The sequence below is a fragment of the Haliaeetus albicilla genome, chromosome 5 (assembly GCF_947461875.1).
Source record: "Haliaeetus albicilla chromosome 5, bHalAlb1.1, whole genome shotgun sequence".
Classification (NCBI taxonomy): Eukaryota; Metazoa; Chordata; class Aves; order Accipitriformes; family Accipitridae; genus Haliaeetus; species Haliaeetus albicilla.
Window position 1 is genome coordinate 30,359,482 of NC_091487.1, and position 20,458 is coordinate 30,379,939.

General features: G+C 36.0%; 1 protein-coding gene across 5 annotated transcripts in view; it reads right to left on the reverse strand.

Annotated features, from left to right (window-relative positions):
• Positions 1-20,458, reverse strand: part of AKAP6 (A-kinase anchoring protein 6) — a 291,528-nt gene that overhangs the window by 227,957 nt on the left and 43,113 nt on the right. For 4 of the 5 annotated variants that reach the window (XM_069784017.1, XM_069784016.1, XM_069784015.1 and 1 more), the window contains exon 2: positions 4,454-4,811. In XM_069784017.1, coding sequence (XP_069640118.1) covers positions 4,454-4,777 — 324 coding nt within the window. In that variant the 5' untranslated portion in view covers positions 4,778-4,811. Of the gene's footprint in view, positions 1-4,453; positions 4,812-7,181; positions 7,601-20,458 lie in introns of those variants that run through there. The other variant, XM_069784014.1, reaches the window with a different exon arrangement.

A 20,458-nucleotide genomic window follows, 5' to 3' on the forward strand; every position in this document is an offset into this window, starting at 1 on the left:
TTGGTCCACCCTTCAGTATTTATTCAATAAAACCAGCAATATTTAATACTCTTTATTCAATAAAACCCTACTAAATTCAAGAGGAGGGGATGAGAGGGAAAGACACCTACAGTACCCTGGTTTTACATTTTTTCAAAATGCTTGTAATGGAATGAAAAAAGAAATAACTTGTATCTAACAGCAGATATATTAGAAACTAAGGCCCTTTAATATCTTTCTCTGAGAATTACTTACACTCTTCTCTTATCCAGGATTTAAATAAAAGGAGAAAAGCAACTAAAAATTCTTTGACCCACAAAAAAGTGGAAACAGAGATAGCAAAAGGATAATGGTTACATGATATTTTACCTCTACCCAAAGTTCATTAAAATTTTGTTGTAGGAGTCAGAAGGAAAGAAGAAAGATCCAGTCAAGAGATGTTTGAGGCTGACCCAGGTATCCTGGAAAAAGATGACTAAAGTGTCTCTACTTGGAAAGAGAGAAAAGATCAGTGGTCCGCAAAGATCTAAAGACACTATCATAGCATAAAATGTGTTTGGTTTTATGTAAATACGTAATACATGGTTCAGACATTTAAGTCACAAAGCAGGGGTGGAGTGCTTTACTCCACAATTAGTTAGAAGCTAACAGACATCTCAAATACAGAAGATTATAGTAGATCACCCAAAATGACAGTTTTTTTCCAAAAGATAGAAAGCAGTAATCAATGAGTTGAAACATTAGATCCTTCCCTGAGAGGGTTAAGGGATATAAAGTAAAGCAGAAGAATAGGACATGAATCCAAGTTAGACCTCAGGAGGATTCCAAGAAAGAATTTGCTGTAAAAGCAAGCATATTTTATTCAGAATAAAAAAGCTAAATGGATCACAAAAACATCTCAGCAGGTTAACACAATACAAGGACAGAAAGCACTTTTAGATTTGCTTGTAGTAAAACCATAATTTTTTTCATCTCTTTTACAAATATTTGCAATTGGTAACAGCTACAGTGAATGTGTTAGAGAGATGTAAATGCATCTTAGTAGAGCTTCAGTTAAGAGTGATGACCAGATAAATGACTAATATAAGGCATTCCAGACCCTGGAGAGTTATGATTCATGCATCTAGCTTACTGAAGCACTCATGTGAAGCTGAGCTTTCCAGGAAATTTCCCAAGGGACTGCGTAAGACAAGCCTCCCACTCATGCTGCATAGCTAGTTCTGAGAAAGGGCATTGCAAAAGCGAGAGAAACAAGTATTTTCAATGAATCAGTAGTGGCTAGTAAAGCCCTAAGTCTTGTAGCATGAAAAGAGACTGGCAACAAACACCAAAATCACCAGGGAACAAGCCATGAAAAAGAAACAATGGTCTTGATTACAGAAAGAGCAGAAGCACAGACAGATCTGCAACAGGGATACAGAGCAAATATTCACAAGAGAAAGAGATGACCTGTTTGCCGAGCAATTTTTCCACGGAATAACATAAAAAGTCTGCTATGGCCTAGATCCTCAAACCAGCCCTGTCACCACAAGCCAACTGACAGGCAGAAGAAGGAAATCAACTTTAAGCATCCAAAATTAATAGAAAGCTGCATGAAAATGGAATTGGAACTCTCTTGGCTGAGGAAAACAAAATATGAGAAAATGAAAAATTGTTTGCCTTACTCCTACATTTGCAGTTCAAAAGTTCTATTCAGAACCGTAATATTCTATTATGTTACAGACTTTTATCCTGAGTCTTTATCATTCATTATTGTCTTTATGATTTGGACAAAAGAGTAGAGAGAAGGCTTCTTAAATTTGCAGATGACAACAATATGTGTGCTTGTAGGAGATACTTCACATACTTCAAACATACCAGAAGACAGATTTGGAACTGAAAAAGTCACAGACACACTTGAGAAATGGAAGACAAAAAAAAAAAAAAAAAAAATTAAATTTAAAAAAAAATGAACAAAAGCAAAATCCTACATGTAAAATTTCACAGATAAAATGGATAATAGAGAGAGGTGAAAAACCCATAGTGAGCAAAGTATTTTGGGAGTTACAGTGAATCACAAGCTGAATGTGAATCAAACATCTCCTGCTGTTGTGAAAAAAAGAAAATACTAAACTGATATGTATTGTTTGAAAGACATGTGAAATACTTTTTCCAGTCTACTCAGTAACGGTGAAGCTTCACATTGAGCCCTGTGTCCAGCCTGGGCACAACAATTTCAGAAGGACCCAGATCACTTGGAAGGAGCCCTTCAAGGAGAATTAACAGAGCACAGAAGAAATAAAAAAAAAAGAGGATCTATATGAGGGTATGGTTTGGGTTTTTTGCTTAGCCAATTTTCATTAAGTTATATAATGTAAGAGGATACAAGGATAAACAATTTAAAATATATCTAAAGTCTGAATAAAAGCCACAACACTTGCTTTTACAGTCTTATTTCTTTTTTTCTGTATACAGGCTTAAAGGTAAGCAGGTTACAGAAGCTCTGTATTCCTAATATGTTTAAGACTGCTGCATTTTTTTACTACTACTTCAGAAGTTTTTGAAAACTTTTTCTTTTTACATTACTTTGTGAGAAAATTAAAAATATATCAAATATTTTAAAAATATCTTCAAATACAAGTCATTATCATGTACAGACACAGATACACACATGTATAAACACACAGGAAAAGAGCACTTCCCTGTGAGTCCAGGGTCTGTACACAGAATACTTGACAGCCTCAATGATAGGCCCCTCCAGGCTGATGAGCCAGATACTTGCAGATAATTGAGATTCCTTCATGTTATTCTTTTGTCCTTATTTACAGTTGCATTAAACCAGATTTCTTCCTAGTCCCAAACAATCCCTAGGTGCTACAGCAATTACTTACATGGAAAAAAACATTAGGAAAGTATTTTAAGAAATACCATTGACTCTTGCAACTTCACAAATAAATTCTAAAAAGGAGAAAACCATGAGGAATGCTCTTCATTCACTGATTTCCATTTGGAAAGAAAAATTGTAGTGGATGTATGAGGGTGAGTTATATGTACAGAATAGTCTCATTTCATAAGCAGACACAAATTAATTCAGCTTGTGCTCTGAGACAGGCCAAAGCTGTGTGCAAATACCATCCACAAGCTCCACAGCCCTTTAGTTTCAGCTCAGCGCTGCACTAATACGGCCACAAGCAATTCCAGATCAAAACAGGCACCGAATCCAGGAAGATTTGGTATGTCTGCCTGCAGAAATATCTTTTAGGCATATTTGCTAAAAACCTACTGCACATTGTGGACATAGCCCTTTATGTCATCAGAAGCTGGCAATGTCTACCCCAAATTTTTCAGAAAAACAGTGGGACCATAAAAAACTCATGATCAGCTTTCTATTTGATTACAGTACAATTGCTCTATGGTTAGCACTGCTACACAGAGTTGTATTTTAAGAGAGCCTACAGCTCCAGTCCTAAAATAAATACAAATAAAATACCATCACACTGAGTATGAAGGAAGACTATGTTCACATAAACAGGTCTCAGAATGCAACTCCGAAGACAGCTCAGTCTGAAGAGATAACTGCCTGCTATTTTTGGAGATTGTTTGCTGCCTTCAAAAGCATGCTTCATCTGCTGCAGCAAACCAAGCCATGCAAATGAAAGTACACATAGAGTCCCAGACACTATTTATTTGAATTTCACCTTGAATTTCCTTAATATCTTTCAAGATTCAACACCGAAATTTAAATCTGGGACCAAGACAGAGATAATTGTTTAAAGATACTTGTGTTCAGTTGACAGGTTGGGGGAAAGGAGATTGTTGCTCTTTTAGTTTACACAAAATGTAGATTTTGGGGGGACAAAGTCCAGTCTTGCTAATGCATTTTGTTGCTCGGGGGAAAAAAAAGGTTGATTTACTGGCTGTAACTGCTTGAATCTTACCACTTCATATTTCTTACCAAGACTCAGATTTGAAAAAAAAATCTACACATTTACTATTCTGTGTGTAGTTCCACCTGAGCTCAATCTCCAGTGTAACCTTTACATGACTGAAAGGCCAGATATTAGACCACCTTTCTACCCTACTGCTTCTGAAACTTGCTTAGTTTTCAAATGAGCAGCCATGCTTATTGGGACACAGATTTGGGAGTTTTAGGTACTGAAGTCCATTCAAATCTGTGGGAATATTTCTGGGCACTTCTGAGATCTCTGGTCAGGTTACTGTTAGTGTATTAGCTGGTCTTCAAATGTGAACATGTTCATTAATATGGTTGTGACCATTGAATTAAGTGATGAGTAAATAATGTTGCAAAAAAATCTGAGAATGATATGGTACCTATTATCTCCCTGAAAAGTATTTAATTCACTTCTTAACACAGGCTGTCAGACATGCTATGGCAGTTATGAAAAGCCCTTTTTTTTTTTTTTTTTACTTTACTAGTAGCAGAGTTGAGCAAATGACCTTCACTGAAAAGTCTGCAGTATAAAATTCATCCTACCTTCAGCTGTACTAGATGCACATCCACATGCTTGCTATCTGAGTCCTGCTGGACAGAGTAGGTCAGATCCCTGACTCTTTCAGACGTCATCCGAAGCCAGGTCTCAATTTCTGGCAAGTGGAGAACAATCTTCCAATCCGCCCCAGTGTGTAGAGGAGGTGGCTTTTCATACTGCTGGCCAGAATCAAGCTCCTTCATGACATCCTCTTCCCCATCTTGTTCCACTGTAGGAGTCATGTTTATGAGCATGGGAGATGCATCAGATGGCATGGGATCCAGTTCTTGTGTTCTCATGGGAGAAAGTGCTACATCCATGGCTAACATGGGAAACTCTAAACCATAGTTCTTTCCAAAATAGCTGCAAAGTTAAAAAGAAAAGAGATTGCTGTTATGAGACCAAATTTTACAGCAAAAACTTTCACAAGACAAGGAGTAAATGGCAATGTCTGAGAGGTATTGTACTTCTAAATAAATTTTTCATCCTGAAAATTCACACTAGATGTTCAAGAATAAATAGAATTGTTCAAATTAACTTTGTTGATTTGAACAACTTCTTTGTTTGAGAAAAATAACAAATACTGGTTTTCTCTCATTGCAGACAATCACCTTGGAAATGACAGTTTTCATTGATTAAAAATATGTGCTGATTTGCTACAACTGCAAGATAAATAAACTGAGCATTGACAAAACTAGCAGAACTTTACTGAACTCCACAAGTTAATATAGGACTGGTATTTGTGAACTAACACATATGAAAACATACTGCTTGGCTTTAAATTTATGACCAAACACAAAATATCTCAAGTTTTATTCAAATTTCCAAACTGTCCATTTAACTATTGATCACGTACAACAAAAATTTTGAAGGCAAATTTGAAGCAACTATTGAGGACACTTTGTTGATTTATTGTAGGCAGATTTTAGGTCTGAAGTTTAAATTCTTATAATTATGTTTAGATTAAGAACTGTTGCAATAAGCAGCAACTCTACCAAAAGAGAGATAAGAATTCCAAATGTCAAAATATGTACCTAAAATTAAAACACCATTTTACAAGCATGGCTTTATTAAAGCCCAAAAGCTGCTTCATCAATATACACTTACCAGGTTCACTGGGAAAAGTAAATAGATAAAACGTTTTACTTTGTAGCTCTTTCTCTAGCTGTATGTAATACAGAAGACTGCCATAAACCCTACGCCCAGGAACAAAAAAATACTCCACTTAACAGCATGGACCTGGTTTGGAGCTAAGTACCTAAAGCATTATGAAAACTTTCATTCAGTAGGAGATGTATTTTTTACCTAATTTTGGAGTGACCCAAATTTGACACATGCCTGCCTTTGACATACAACTTCCCTAAACCTTATACCAGCACTTACTTGCTTCTTCAATACTTTCCAACCCTAAGCTATATTCAGTAAGTCTACTTTAAGAGAATTAGGAAGATTAGGTCCTTTTAAAGCTGTTTTTTCTTTGTTTTAATCAGTGCATATTAGAAATACTTCAACTACATTTTAATAACTTCTGCTTGTATTCCTTTTCCATAGTGCTAAGACTGCAAATAACTCAGTTATGCAGCTATTAATTTGGGCAACATTCCAAGTTTTTATAGTTAGGCTCTCTTTTCTATAAAGACTGCATTTTAACTTTTAGCATAATAGCAGTAAGATTGCAGAAAAGAAACCAGTGCCTTTCACTATTAAATCAACTACACTGTGACTACTAAGTTATATTCCTAAATATTTCAAGCGGAGTCTCAGCATCCAGAGATTACTCCTGCAGGCAGTGAGAGTACCAAAGATGTATCCAAACACCAGTATACTTATCATAGCCAGGAAGGACAACAAAATTACATTTATTGTTAATTTGATTTTATTTCCTGTCCTGCCACTACTTAGTAAACTATCTTTTGCACATGTATCACCCACACAAACCAATATTTAGAACTGATATTAAGCCAGTGAATATTAATTTGGCACTTAGGAACAAAATTTTCTATCACTGCAATCAAGAAAAGGGAATGAAAGAAGATTCCAATCATTCTCAGTGCCTGCTGTACAATTGCCAGCTCTTTTAGTTTGATTTCTGAAGACTGCAGATTTAAACGGTGTCAATGAAAAGCTCTGCACCAAGACGGTACGAAATTAACATTTCAGGATGATGAGTATTTTTCAGGTCCATCTCTTTACACTGCCTGTTTTTCAACTTAAACTCTGTTACCATAAATACTCAAAATACATTGTTAGACAAATCACTCTATTTGAAAACATTTTTGTCTTGGACATTGCTGATCATAGCCGCAGTCTTAAAGCATATAAATCAATTGTTCTAACAGCCAAAACAATCTTATTACTTTAAGCATATTCTTTACATTATTTCCTCCTGAAAATGAAATTTTGGTGAAGCACGTGTGGTGGTTATTTCTGCATGTTTATAGTTAACAAATTAAACATGCCTACCAGCAAAGTAGTTGGTCCTGAATCAAAAAGTGATACAGAAACACAGGAAGTGTAGCACTTGCTAAGTAGTTTTTCCACAAAAAAACTGGCACTCGGTAGGAGTTTTGCAACACGACTCGGCTCTAGTAAGGACATTAAAGCAATTAGCAAACAGAAATTAAAACATGCTCCTGCAGAAGCAAACAAAAGCTAGTCCGTGCTGCATGCAGAGCGTAGCTCTAGCTTTGATACACTTAGTTTGCAATTAGTAACCATTAGGAACCTGCTGACCTGTTTTTTGTTACGATGTGCTTCACTCTATATACTGGCTCTCCAGCATTACAGCTAATGCCTCTTTAATCCTAGTTGCTCTTAAAGTCCTTTGAATCCTTTTCTTTCTGCCAGATCACAACAATTTGCAACACTTGAAGTAAGAATAATGTGGAGAAACTTTAAAACAGATCATTCTTTTCACATTCTTAAAAAAAAAAATTCCTACGAGGTAATAAAACACAGTGTGGATACTAATTAGCAAGGTCTGGGAAAGCTTTAAAAAGCTCACAAATGCTTGAAAGGAGAAACTGTTGCAGCTAGAAATGACTGAATCCAAACACTAGGACGCAGATTCATTAAATTGTTTCTTGGCAGATTAAAAAGGCATCATCATCCAACTAGGCTGGGAGAAAGGCAAACTGAAAGGTTCTCCCGCACTCTCCGAAAAAACTGGCACTGAAGCGGCACGTTCACATGAGTGCTCCTAAAATCGCTGGAGAAACCTTAAGCTCCACCCCACCATCCCTCCCCCCCACCTCCTCCGCAACTGTGGCAAAGCAACATAATTCCCCTGTCACGCCTGCACCGACCTATGAAATGCACTGGCAAGGCGCTGAGGGCAAGCTTCGCTCACCCTCAGGCATTGGATATGGAAGGAAAATAGGAAAATCCCTGCCACAGAGGTGTTTTTACAAAGTTCTAATGTTGAAATACTAAATAGCAAACGAGCCCCAGCAGCAACAGCAAACCTCACAGGCATATCTACTTCAAGCAGTTTAGGAGTTATAAAACTGGCCAAAATACTTTTGGTCAGAAGTAGGTTCTGCTTTTTGGATTACTGACCATGTGCAAGTCAGACTTCCATATTTCTAAGTCAGCAGCCTTGCAGAGGACTGCATTCACAACATTTTGTTAAGACACCAACTACTGAAGATGACTAAATTAGCTGCACTCCACTCCATTCTCATATAGACATTTGCATTTATTGTCTTCTAGCTGTACCCTTTCTCCTCCAGTATTTAGGATATTACTTTTATACTGAAACATGGAAGGTGGAAACAGCAAGATAGGGCATGCAAGTCCTTCTTCAGCAGTTCCAGTATTTGCATAATGTACCATCAGTGACATATGATAAAATTCAGCAAAACCAATTTTATTTTGAAATTTGAAAATGTGTATTTAAGAACAATATTCCATATACCAAGCTGTCATCTAGTGGATTAAAACATTTGCTTAAAAAATGGTATGAATGGATGATCAAGTTAAACAATACTTTGGGGTCACATATTGTGGTGTTTGATATTTTGAGTGACTGATTTTAAATGCTGGCCTTAGAATTTTTTTATATTTCTGGAGTATTTTGTTTTTCCAGATTTTGTAAGGTGTGTAGATATTGAATTGTAAAACATTATAATAAGTGTTAGAACACATATTAAAACTGAATATATTTTTTAGAGTTGCTCTTTATATACTACTATGCAAAAATGATTTTTGAAAAGAGGTAAAAAAGTGATTCATTTCCTTCTAAGCAGGACCTCTATCACCACTAAAGTTCTTCCTAAACATGAAAAGCTAAGCTCAGTCTCGTTTTCTACAACACAAAATCCTGATAGCATCAATGACAGTTTTAGATGGGCAAGCAATGCTACACCAGACTCTAGCTTTCTTCTGAACCGAATCCCTTATGTACTTGGAATAGCTGTATAAACTAGGTGATTTTAAATTTGCAGGTGACCAGCTGAAAATACATTTTCAAATGTCCTGATCAATAAAAACTTAATCTCTGAATATTTTCAGGGCATAGCCTTATTTTCATCATCACAATCAGAGAGAGAGTTATGATGTCATTAGTTAAAAAAAATACACCTCAAATTATTTGTTTCTGTCATTTCTGAAGCTACTGTTTCGGACTGCTGAAAGGACGCATTTATGATCTACACAATATAGCTACAAGCTTGTACTCTTTCTGGTGATAGAAAAAATAGATTAATTTAGAGTATTTTTTTGCCTTGTGTTAGTTCTTCATATACAGTTCTATATTTTCATGGTTACTTGTATAAAAGGTGAGAGATCCTGTGTAAGCACATGCACACATATGCTTTCTATCTTCATCTTTAGTAAGTGCATTATGCCTAACAGATGGCTGATTACCTTCCACTAATCACATAGGCAATCTCGCTTTCCCCTGGTTTTCCGCTCAATCAGATGCTAACGCTTTTATGCAAAACATAGAATGTGTGTGTCAACCATAATATAGTTCATCAATCACCACAAGCCTTGAAAGACTTCCCTCACTCATTCTGCCCCCCAGTTATTCACATTTTCCTTGTTTATAAGTGCAGGCCATTTTCACTCTGCCAGCTATCAGATCATCCACGTTCCCCTCCAACAGCAGTTGGTTCCTGTCAAACAAAGATGCATTAAGCATTTTAAGCCATACAGTAGTCCAAGCACTGATCAGTGGTGCAGACACTGGGTTGAGTGAATGTTAATGAGCTCTAATTTTTCTTACTGTCACATATTGTTAAAATCAGCCATAAGCACTATACAGCCACCTGTCTGTCAAGTAAACAATTCATTTCATTCTCCAAAATGGCCCAAAAAGCCCAGAGAAACTCATCATTAAATAATTATGTCCACTTGCTGACTTTGAAATCTAATGATGTAAATTTTAACATCAGATTTAATGAGCTCATTGATGGTGAGTTTTCTTAAATAGATACAGTCAAAATTAATTTCTCACACAGCCAAGTTATATTTCCATTTCTTTCCATTTCAATAGTCTCAGGAACTCTCTGCCAAGTTATAAGGCTCATTACATCTTTCCTTGAAAATGCAATCTACTGTACCTACTGCAATGACAAACTGTGTCACTACACCAAAAAACTGAAATACATCATGTCAGTAACTACATATAGAGCAACTTGAATTTAATATCACATTAGCACTATCCATGCTACACTGATTCTGTTGCCGATTTCCTACGTGATTTAAGAAATACAACAATTTCAAAAAACTTTCAAAGAACTGAATTCTAAGAGAGCCAGCTTAGGTTTTTCTCTTCATATCATTCCCCATGAACACATTTAAAAAATACCTCCTCTACAATTATCCTACTATTCCTTTACAGTTATCCTACTGTTACACCTAAAAATCTGAACAAATTGGACAAGAAGGGAAAAAAAATTCATTTAGTACTGCTGGGTCCCTTGTTTGATGTGTGTAGGCTCTTAGAAGGTATATCTGGTAGGGAATACAATGGTGCCTGAACTCCTGCAGGATACGGACCAAACAGCCTTGCATAGTAATGCCAATATTAAGCCTGAACATTAATGTGAATCATGATTAAAATTTTTAATGTGACTGATTTAAGGACCATTAAAAAGTCTATCCCCAAGGCTTTGATGATAGCAAAGCCAGACCACCAATGATTAACTGCGGAAATCCCACCATGAATGTTTAAGTTCCTGATTACATTTATAAATCAGGATTTAAGACACTGCAATGTTCTTTAACATGCTCTTTAATACCTGCTGTTTCTCTTTCTAATCCCAGGTGAAGGAAAACATAGAACTTACAAGGCAAGCGTTCAGCTAGAAACTGGAAATCATTGTGGCAAATCAGGGCAAGTGGAAATTCTACTGGAGGATTTAGCAAAGGATCTGTCTGAAATCGATGGCATAGTAGGAGAGACTGTGAAACAAACTGATAGACTGCAAGGTCTAGGTATTATACACACAGGCAATCTGTGAGAAGCCAAGGGTGAAATAGCCAAATTGCCGATTGAGGTGTGCATGATCTTTCATTTGAAGCTTCTTTGGTTCTCAGGATACCAGTTCTTAAAGAAAGGTTCTTGGGGACCTTTCCACCTGATGTTTATACCAGGAAAATTGGTAGAAACTGTAGCAGAATGAGGCAATACCTGAAAAAGTACCATTTTTTAGAGGAAGAGCCTCCGCTGCTTTTGAAAAGCCACAGTATTGGAGTTTTCCAAACAGATCACAAAATGCTTTTGACAAGACCCGATGTCAAAAGCTAAAGAAATCTAAATGGCCACGGGATAAGGAGGAAGGTCCTTGAATGGACAAATAATTGAGCAATAGGCTAGAAACAGTAGCAATAAACGGTCAGTGGAATGGAGAACAAATGAAGACAAATGGAGATCACAAGCAGAGTTTCACAGTAATCTCTGCTAGGCACTGTGCTTCTCAATAAACTGATAAACGACCTGAAAAATGGGTGAACAATCAAGTGAAAAAGTCTGCAGAAGGTATTGAAATACTTAGGACAAATTTAAACTCTGAGTAAATGCAGAACCTTACAAGACTGAAAAACTGAGCAATAAAATATCAGATTAAACTTACTACAGGCAAATATGAAGTTATGTGTATGAGAAAAAAACCAGTCCTAACTGCAGGTGTAGAATGGGCTCCTAGGTGAATGTTACTACTCAAAAGCAATGTCTCGGAAGCAAAAATATCAAAGTTCCATAAAAACCATTGGCTTCATACTTGATAGCAGCCAAAAAGAAAACAAAATTTTAGGAACATTTAATGAAGGAATAGGAAAATAAAGCAGAAAAAAAAAAAATCATTACATTGCTATATAAATCCATGGTACACATCGAACATGTTATGTGCAATTCTGGCCCCCTCATCACAAAGGAAATACAGTGGAGCTGGAAAAGGGTTCAAAAAAGGCAATTTGAAGGACAAACAGGAATATGTAATTATCTCTGTTCCAATGAAAACTGAGCAGGCTGAGACTCTCAGCTTTGAAAACAGGTGACTTAGGAGGATAAGATAGAGGTCGTAAAATACCACTTTAAGACCATGCTATCCAGAAACTTTAAATGTTGCTGTTTTTCACAGCCTGGGCCTCTTCATTCTTCAAAAGAACCCCAACGTCCTCTCAGTGGAAGCAATCACTATATTTGTGACGTGCTCTCTGTCCCAAAGTCTTTAAAGTGGTATGCCACAATTCCTCTCAGGGTCTCAGTCATTTGCCTAACCACCGTATATACCTGAAAGGGTGCTTCAGCCATTCTACTTGCCATGGTTTTTGCACACAGTTCTCCAGATGAGGACCTGGAAAATCCAAGCAGGACCCTTTTCAGGTATTCCTTCCAGGAACAACTCAACAAAAGACCTTAACCTGCAAACAGCTTCCTTTTAAAGAAAGCGTAACTGGAAATTTCAAACAGCAAACAGTTCTGAACTCACCTCTCTCAAGCCCTCGGTTTATTCAGTGTCTTCACCTGCTTCAATAAACTCCAAGTCCCTGATCTAAATTCATTTCAGTTTATATATATACACATATATATATACACATATTATATATATATATACACACACACACACACATATAAAGCCACAGGTATGATAATCTACATGAATAAAAGTTTTGGGCATAAACCCAGTATACTCATCACATCAACAATTTGCACATGTACTGTCTAGTCCAGGAATTTCATAAGTGGTGGAAACTATACAGTATTATGGCCCTACAATTAATCAGTGGATTAATACTGGAAGCAAAGCAGAGTTCTGTTTCAGAGAGAGAGTTCATATCTTAAGAGGTACTAACTGTATATCTTTACACAAGCACCAAATTTACCTAAAAATATATCCAATAGCTCTTGTCCAGCATTAACTGCAATTATTCTCAAAAAGAACAGCTGGGGGAAAAAAACAAAACAAAACAAAACAAAACCCACAAAAAACCCAACCCTATATTTAACTATTCCTCTGAAATTAATTGAGTATTGGAATTGTCATGCTGAGCCTAGAAAGCCACCATGAAGAGAAAGGAATACTTCTCTACTAAAGAAAATATCCTATACATCCTTATGTAAAAACCTAAACACTGTGATATATAGTGAAGTCTTGCCTGAAACAGTGCATAAAATTTATACACTCCCAGGTCATATCATTTTATGTTCTCACTTATGAAAAAGCAGGGAGACTAGCTGGAAATGATCCCATTAGACAAGCATTATAAAGTACATTAGAAAAAATTCTACACTACAACATACACAAACATTGAAAACAATTGTGTAGTGCCAGACTCGTATAGAGGAATGTGTTCAAAGAATCAAACATATTGAGATGAATAGTTGTGTTTCCTGGCCATTTCTGACTCAGCGGAGGTTTGCCCTGCAGTAAGAAACAGTGACTGGGAGGTCATGTGGTATGAAGAGATTAGCATTGAAATGGACAGACTAGCTGCTTCATATTAATTCATCATTACTTCAGCATCCTTTATTAGCTAACTACCCTACACCACCTTAGGCTCTTGTTATCCTAATTTTCATTCCAGAATGTCAGCAGCACGTGGAAGACATACATAGCGGCAACTTTCATATGCTGATTCTTCAACATACATGTGAGTAGTTGGTTGTTGGTTTATAGGGGTTTTTTTTTGGGGGGGGGGGGGTGTAATCTCCCTGGATAAAGCCATTTTTGTCATTCTAGTGGTAAGTAGTGAGCAAAGCATTTGCAATCATAACATAATTTTTCCTTTCACCAGCTACAAAAGTCAGATGGTAAATGATGCAAAATAATTATCCTAGCAAGAAGGAGGCCCCTTGTTCCAAAATTTTTCTCCAAAAAGATAATGTGAAACATCTTTTAAATTGGAAGACAGCAAAATCAAGATTAGGCTTGGCTGAATACTAATCTGGATTTAAAATGGTCTTTAAGCATGTACAGAGGCAGTGAGACGTAGGTGAGAACATTCAGAGATGTTTCACAGAGGATCTGCTTATTCGCTTGTGTGTATACCACCATAGGTCCTTGACTGTCTACCAAATCTGACCCGTGTCCAGTCAGGCAGGAGAGCAGAAAGAATCGCAATTGTTAATACATGGAAGGCCACTTGTTTTGCAACACTAAATTTTATTTCAAGTGTGCATTAAAGGGAACTTCCTCATTTCAACTTCAGGATAAAACTCAACATCTATTAATATTAAAAAAACTAATTTAATTTCAGCTACCTGAAAATATCTTATCAAATCACTCACAGAACCCTAGTTCAAGTTTGCTTCTTTAATTGTATATTTACCTCGTGGCTGGGAACAGGATGTTTTTAACTGAAGGTTAATTGATTCTACGGGACTGAAATTTGAGATAGAAAAATCCTTGCATCAAAAATTCCCCATAAATAACCCCTCCAAATTCTTTGATCAATTAAATTGCTTTTGACATTTTTCATACAAAAAAAGAGAGTAAGAGCTTTCTTCCTTTGTTCAAAATCACATTTTTACCCAGATTACAGTTGTCATTTCTGTTTGCTTTTTTCTGACCACCTTTAAAAAAAAAAAAAATTCTTCCTTTTTTTATCCAAAACAGAAAAGAACAAAGTTTGTTTTTTTTTTTTCCACCAAATACTGGCAGTTAAAAACCACAGTGTTTTGATGCAAACAAATTTCACTGCAGAATTCCAACCAGTCCTGCTCTATTTCCCCAGAGTTACCTCAAAACCACTACCCTCAGGATTTCTCCTATGACAGCGGAATGAAGGTACTGCTGTAAGTTAGGGAAAATAAAAATAATATGTTTCATTGTAATTTCACACTCCAGTTTCATAATAAATACATGTTAATCACTTAGAAATGTTAACAGTATTTCACAGAAAATTATCCAGAGGCTAAACAAGCTTACTGCTTTTTATTATGGAAGTTAGGGAGAAATTAATTACTTGTGTCAAGCAGTATGGCCTCATAATAGATCAGACAAGAACCAGGCAAGGTTATTTTAGCCCATTTTCAAGTTCTATTATTTCTTATCCTCTCATATGTACTGTACAATGTCAGTCATAGCCAACCTCTAACTACAATGCAAGTCTTCTATTTTTCTCTAGCAGTCACTCAAGATCATTGTTTGGGCTTCTTCCTTAAATTAAGGCAGTATCAGATATGTTATAGTAGCGCAATACTGGATGCTCAGTCTCTCAGTATGAAAGTTATAATGATAATAATTTAAAAAAAAAAAAAAAAGAAAGAAAAAAGAATAAACTAACTGAACAATTCTTCAGGACGCAATTTTAGTATGTCAGACCCAACAATGCAACTTCAGGCATTTAAGCTGCCCCAGCCCCAATCTCAGTGATGAAATAGATCAAAATAGCCATAAGACATGCTGTGATTTCTGAAATTAGCTTTGTTACAGTAAATTTTAATAATTTTCTTATAAAAAAATAAAGATTTTAAAAGAAATTGCTACTTTTTGGAAAGATGAACAATGCAGCTGCTGAGACCAGTGAGCCTGATCCATTTTGGAAATTAGTATTCTGTACTATATGAGACACAACACACTGTGACTAGCTGACCCTGCAAATTCTGACTGCCATGTAAAATTTAACTATAAATAATTTAGCTGTTAAATATAATAATTTCAGGCTTTATCTAGAAGAACACCACAGCCATTGCTTTTTGTCTCAGTTTGAGGATTCACAGAAATAGACTAAGCTCTTTGGAGCACAAATTGTTTTTTTGTACTAAGTCATACTGAAGGGTTCTGCTCTATTGTTTTGGTTCCTGGTACTATCTAATATCAATAATACATTTTCAAATGTGTACATTCAGTTGTTTCAGGCATTCAGTTATCACAGTAGTGCACTGTAAAATGTTTTTTTCATTTTGGGGATTAATTTTTAATATACATGAAAATAAGAGAATTCCTGTAATACAAGGATGAACCATGGCTTCAATAACTATTTGGCAAACTGTTTCTCTCAGTCACTACTTGGATAAAATCCTGACCCTTGATGTCAACTGACTGGTCACCTAAATATATATATCCAGTCATGCTGTGTTACCAGTTGATTGACACCATCACCCAAGATAATGAGTACCATTGCTTTATTCCCTTTCTTTCTATTGTGCAATTTTACAAGGTCATTTATGATTGACTCAGAGCATCAGAAAGGTACTTCTCCAACTCCAGTGCAGAATTATTGTTTCTGGATTATGCTAAGTGACAGAGAAAACTTCATTTTCTCCACATACAATACTATTTTTGTACTCAGAGCTTTCTAGTTTCACCATCACCCATCTTCTGAACACAATCCAAAAAAATTACTTTCTTATTTCATTGTACTTTACAGGTTTTGGAAGAAAAACAATATGATAAACAGTATCAATGGCATCTCTAAACAGGGTTCAAGCATGTTTCCAACCATTTTGCACCTGAACTCTAGCCAAATTTTAAAATATCGGCAATTACAGAACTTTATTCTTAAATTCAGAATCAGTTTCAAAAACATCGATGGTGGCCAAGAAATTTTTCAGTATCAAATTCTTGCAAATTTTCATCTCATACACTTTTATGAGTACACAAGTACATAATACGCACCAAGACTATCCACCAGCACTGTAACAGACCACATCTCCTGAGATGAGTAACTGATTCTGATCTCTCTTCAATTATTGTTTAACTAAGACCAACTTCATAGAAGTCAATAAAATGAAAGAAATAAGAAAGTAGGCTTTCAAGGGCTTTTAAGCTGAACACAGAGAATTAAGGCATAAATGTTTTTACCCTTTTAAGTCATTATCAGTTACCTAACACTGCTTTCTTTTACCATAAACTTGATCAGATACAGCAAAATTAAGACGCAAGAGGAATCCAAATTTTGATGTTTCTGAAACTTTAGTGTACAAAATTATTGCTTCAAAACCTTAACTAGCTATAAGATATTAACATAATATTTGTAATATTAGTAGTTCAGCATTAACACTGATGCTTTGGGTAGCTCTGTACAAATGTTAGATATCATACGTGCTCCAGGAGTGAAACTATAGTTCTGACATGAATTGTTCAAAGCACAATTGCTTAAGAAAAAAAAAAAAAAAAAAAAAGGAAGCACCCTTATCCACCTAGGGCAATCTTTTACAATGGAAGGATACAACTAGGACAACAAAACAACAACAAAATAAAAGAAACAAAAAAAAGAAAGAAAGAAAAAAAATCACCCTACCCCTTTATCCCCTTTATGTAGGTACATATCAATACCTAAGCTATTTACAGTGTTAAGGGCAAGCCCAAAGCCTTGTAGTCTGACTGCACTCATGAAAAAAAGTAATTCTGGTAAGTATTTTTTTTCCAATATGGACAGATATTGTCTTGAAGATGCTATAAAAGTGATGGAAACATTTCACGTGTAAACTACAGATTCTTGCACAAGATTCTTCCAAGGAACCTCAGTCCTTGAAGAACACATGTATCTTGGAAGGATCAAGGATAAAGGAACCCAAACCTGTTTTTGAAGGTGACTTTCGAATTCCAAGAGCTAAGCATTTGACCAGGAGATAAAAGAAAGCAAACAGTGCTGTGAAACGAAGCACAGATAAATCAAAAGTGCAAGGACTACAGACTGGAGGAAAAAGAAATAAAAGAAGGTCATCAGGAGCTACAGGAAAATGAGAATCTTGAATGTGGGTGCAAGACAAAAAGATGTTAGGGAATAGATTCAAAAAGCAAGTAATTAGAGTAATGGAAAAGAAATTGAATCTAAAATACAGCTTAGGTGGTGTGAAACGAGGAATCGATGCAAGCAGAAATAAGAGGGGTTTAATTAGTATCATTCTGTCACTTCTAGGAGGAAAAAAGCTTCTAGCACATTAAGAAGTAAGACCACTGCTTATCAGCATGAACTAGTGTATCATTGGACTGCACTTACCCCATAAATTCATCTATATCAACATTAGAGTTTGCACTACCTTGAGCACATTTAACCACGGCACCTTAATGGTTTGCCAAGGCAAAAGGAGGCACCTTGCCCCCAGTGAACTGAAGACCCTTAGTTTATCTGAAACTGCAGACAACAGTAACAGAAAGACTGACGGAAGAAATTGTGGCATAACAATTATATTGGGAAAAATCAGCAACAGGGTAACACCAGAATGAAGGCTTAGTAAAATATAAATATTCAGTATCCTGCCTAATGGTACTCTCTTATTCAACATCCACATGACAAAATATCCAGACTTCAGAGCGTGCCACCACAAAGAACAGAATATCATCAAACAAGAAATGCATACGCAGGAGTTTTCACTCCTATAGCTCAAGTGGTTTATTGACATATTTTCTACCATGAAGATTTCATCCTTACTGCAGCAAAGGAAAACTCTCAGCCATTTGCCACCGTTCATGAAAAGCAATATGTTGATGCTTTCTGCCAATCAGAACTTCTTTAGAAGAAAAATATTGCTTTTTTAATCTTGTAAGACATACTTCTCAAAGTCCCACACAATGAAGTAGTAAGATACTTAGGCAATCCCCCAAATTGCAAATAGGTATGGGTACAAATTTTGTTTTAAAGCTGAACTATACGTGTAATTACAAATTGTTAAGAGGGACAGAACTCTTTACTTCCTAAAGGCAAGCGGGGGGGGGGGGGGGGGGGGAATCAGTACTATTCAGCATTATCTATAAAACTGTAAGGAAGTTTTCATTGTTTATGTATGCTCTTTTGTTATCACGGGAGACACCTGCCTATATTCTAAGGCTATATAAGGTGGCCTAGATGTTGTTGCAACTGTACTTAAGAAATGGCACAGGAATTCTGGAAGATATGGCTTGTAACATCAACACTGCCTGTGTGGGAGTTAAACTCTGGTTCAGCAAGGAAAGGAAAGGATATAGATTTAAAGCTTAGAGTTCCACTATAGGGAACAAGGGCTCTGAACAGAAGTCCTACTTACCCTGGATACTTTTTCTTTCTTCCTGTATTCCCTGATGATTTTGACTCTTTCGTGGGTGGTTCTATGGTAATGGACCAAAGAGTCATCCAAACACAGAGATTTTTCAGTGAGATCCAACAGATGATGGTGGTGCAGAGATCACCTTACAATACTCCAAAAAGACCATCTCAAAGATGACCTTGCACAATGAGTCCTGACCAACGTGCACTAGAAGAACAGATATCACAGAACTAGACCACCTGCACAGTAGATTGCAGCTTGATATTTATAGTCATCTGTAGGCAAGCATGGAAGAGAAGGATGGCAGCCTCCAGCTATGAAAGCTACTTGTACATGGGAATAAACAGGTTTGGATATTTCTGGTTCAGATTCTTCAACCCAAATAACTCAGAAAGGGTTGCCTTTGTTGTATGCCCCATTATGACTGGGCTACACTTATTTTGTACAATGAGAATGTACAGGCAGTAATGGTGTTCATTTGGATTTTTTATTTTTTCTCCTGATACAAAAGGTACATGTAGCATTATGTTCCAAGACTTCTCTGAATGCTTTAAAGCACACGGGATTCTCCTAGAAATGTGACTAGGGATTTATATTTTAATTTTCCAGAGCCAGAAATGGTGGTACAAGCCCAAAGAAGATCTTAAGATATACCTTGCTTCATAAGAGTAGCTTGAAAATGATGGATCTTACCCTGTCTGCTGCCACCAGCAGGCAGTAAGACGTTTGCACCAGCACATTTTATGAATAAAGGAGCTGCAGACTCCTTGTTCTCTGCATATATATGGCGTACACTTTTGGTAAATCTGTTCAACTCACATAATTTTCTTACTATTTTCAGAATTGTACTGAACAATTCAATAATACAGATCAATAGAGATGCCATAAAACAGGCCGCAGGAGGTCCATTCAAATTGCTATGCAATTTAAATTTTAGATCAAGTACCTACAGAAACAGTAGAGTCTTAATACATTCTAAAGAACTAAAATACTGATATGAACTAGCATTTTTCTTTGATTAAATTTCAAATCAGTATATATAATTACAGGTATTTCCGGTTCAGAGACTTTTTCATCCTACTACCACCTACATGTACAGTACATGAAAAACAAAGAGTATAAATGGGCAGAATGGAGAAATATTCACTTATCCAGAATTAAGGCCAATTGTTTCCAGTGTTATTCTTCACAATTTTACTCTAGATTTTCTTATTCTGTATGATCTTCAAATTTTGTATAAAAATAAAATGTTTATTATGATGAAATAGAATCTACTTCAAAAAATACACTTTCATCATTGTTTTGAACATATTGTTACAAGTCAATCATGTGTCTTCAGTTTATGCCTTTTTTTATTAACAACCATTTTTACTTAGCAAAAGCAAGTTATATAGATAGTCAGAATTTGTTCAGAAAGCTGGATAAACATACAGCTATGAACTATAGGCATGCAGACGTGTTCAGTGTTTCATAAATGCAGAAAACATTATAACAGAAAACTACTAAAAAGTAGAAAAATAACGCGTAGCCATTTGAAAATCATGTGCACTGTATATGAAGATAAATGATAATGATTGCAATCTCAGATGCA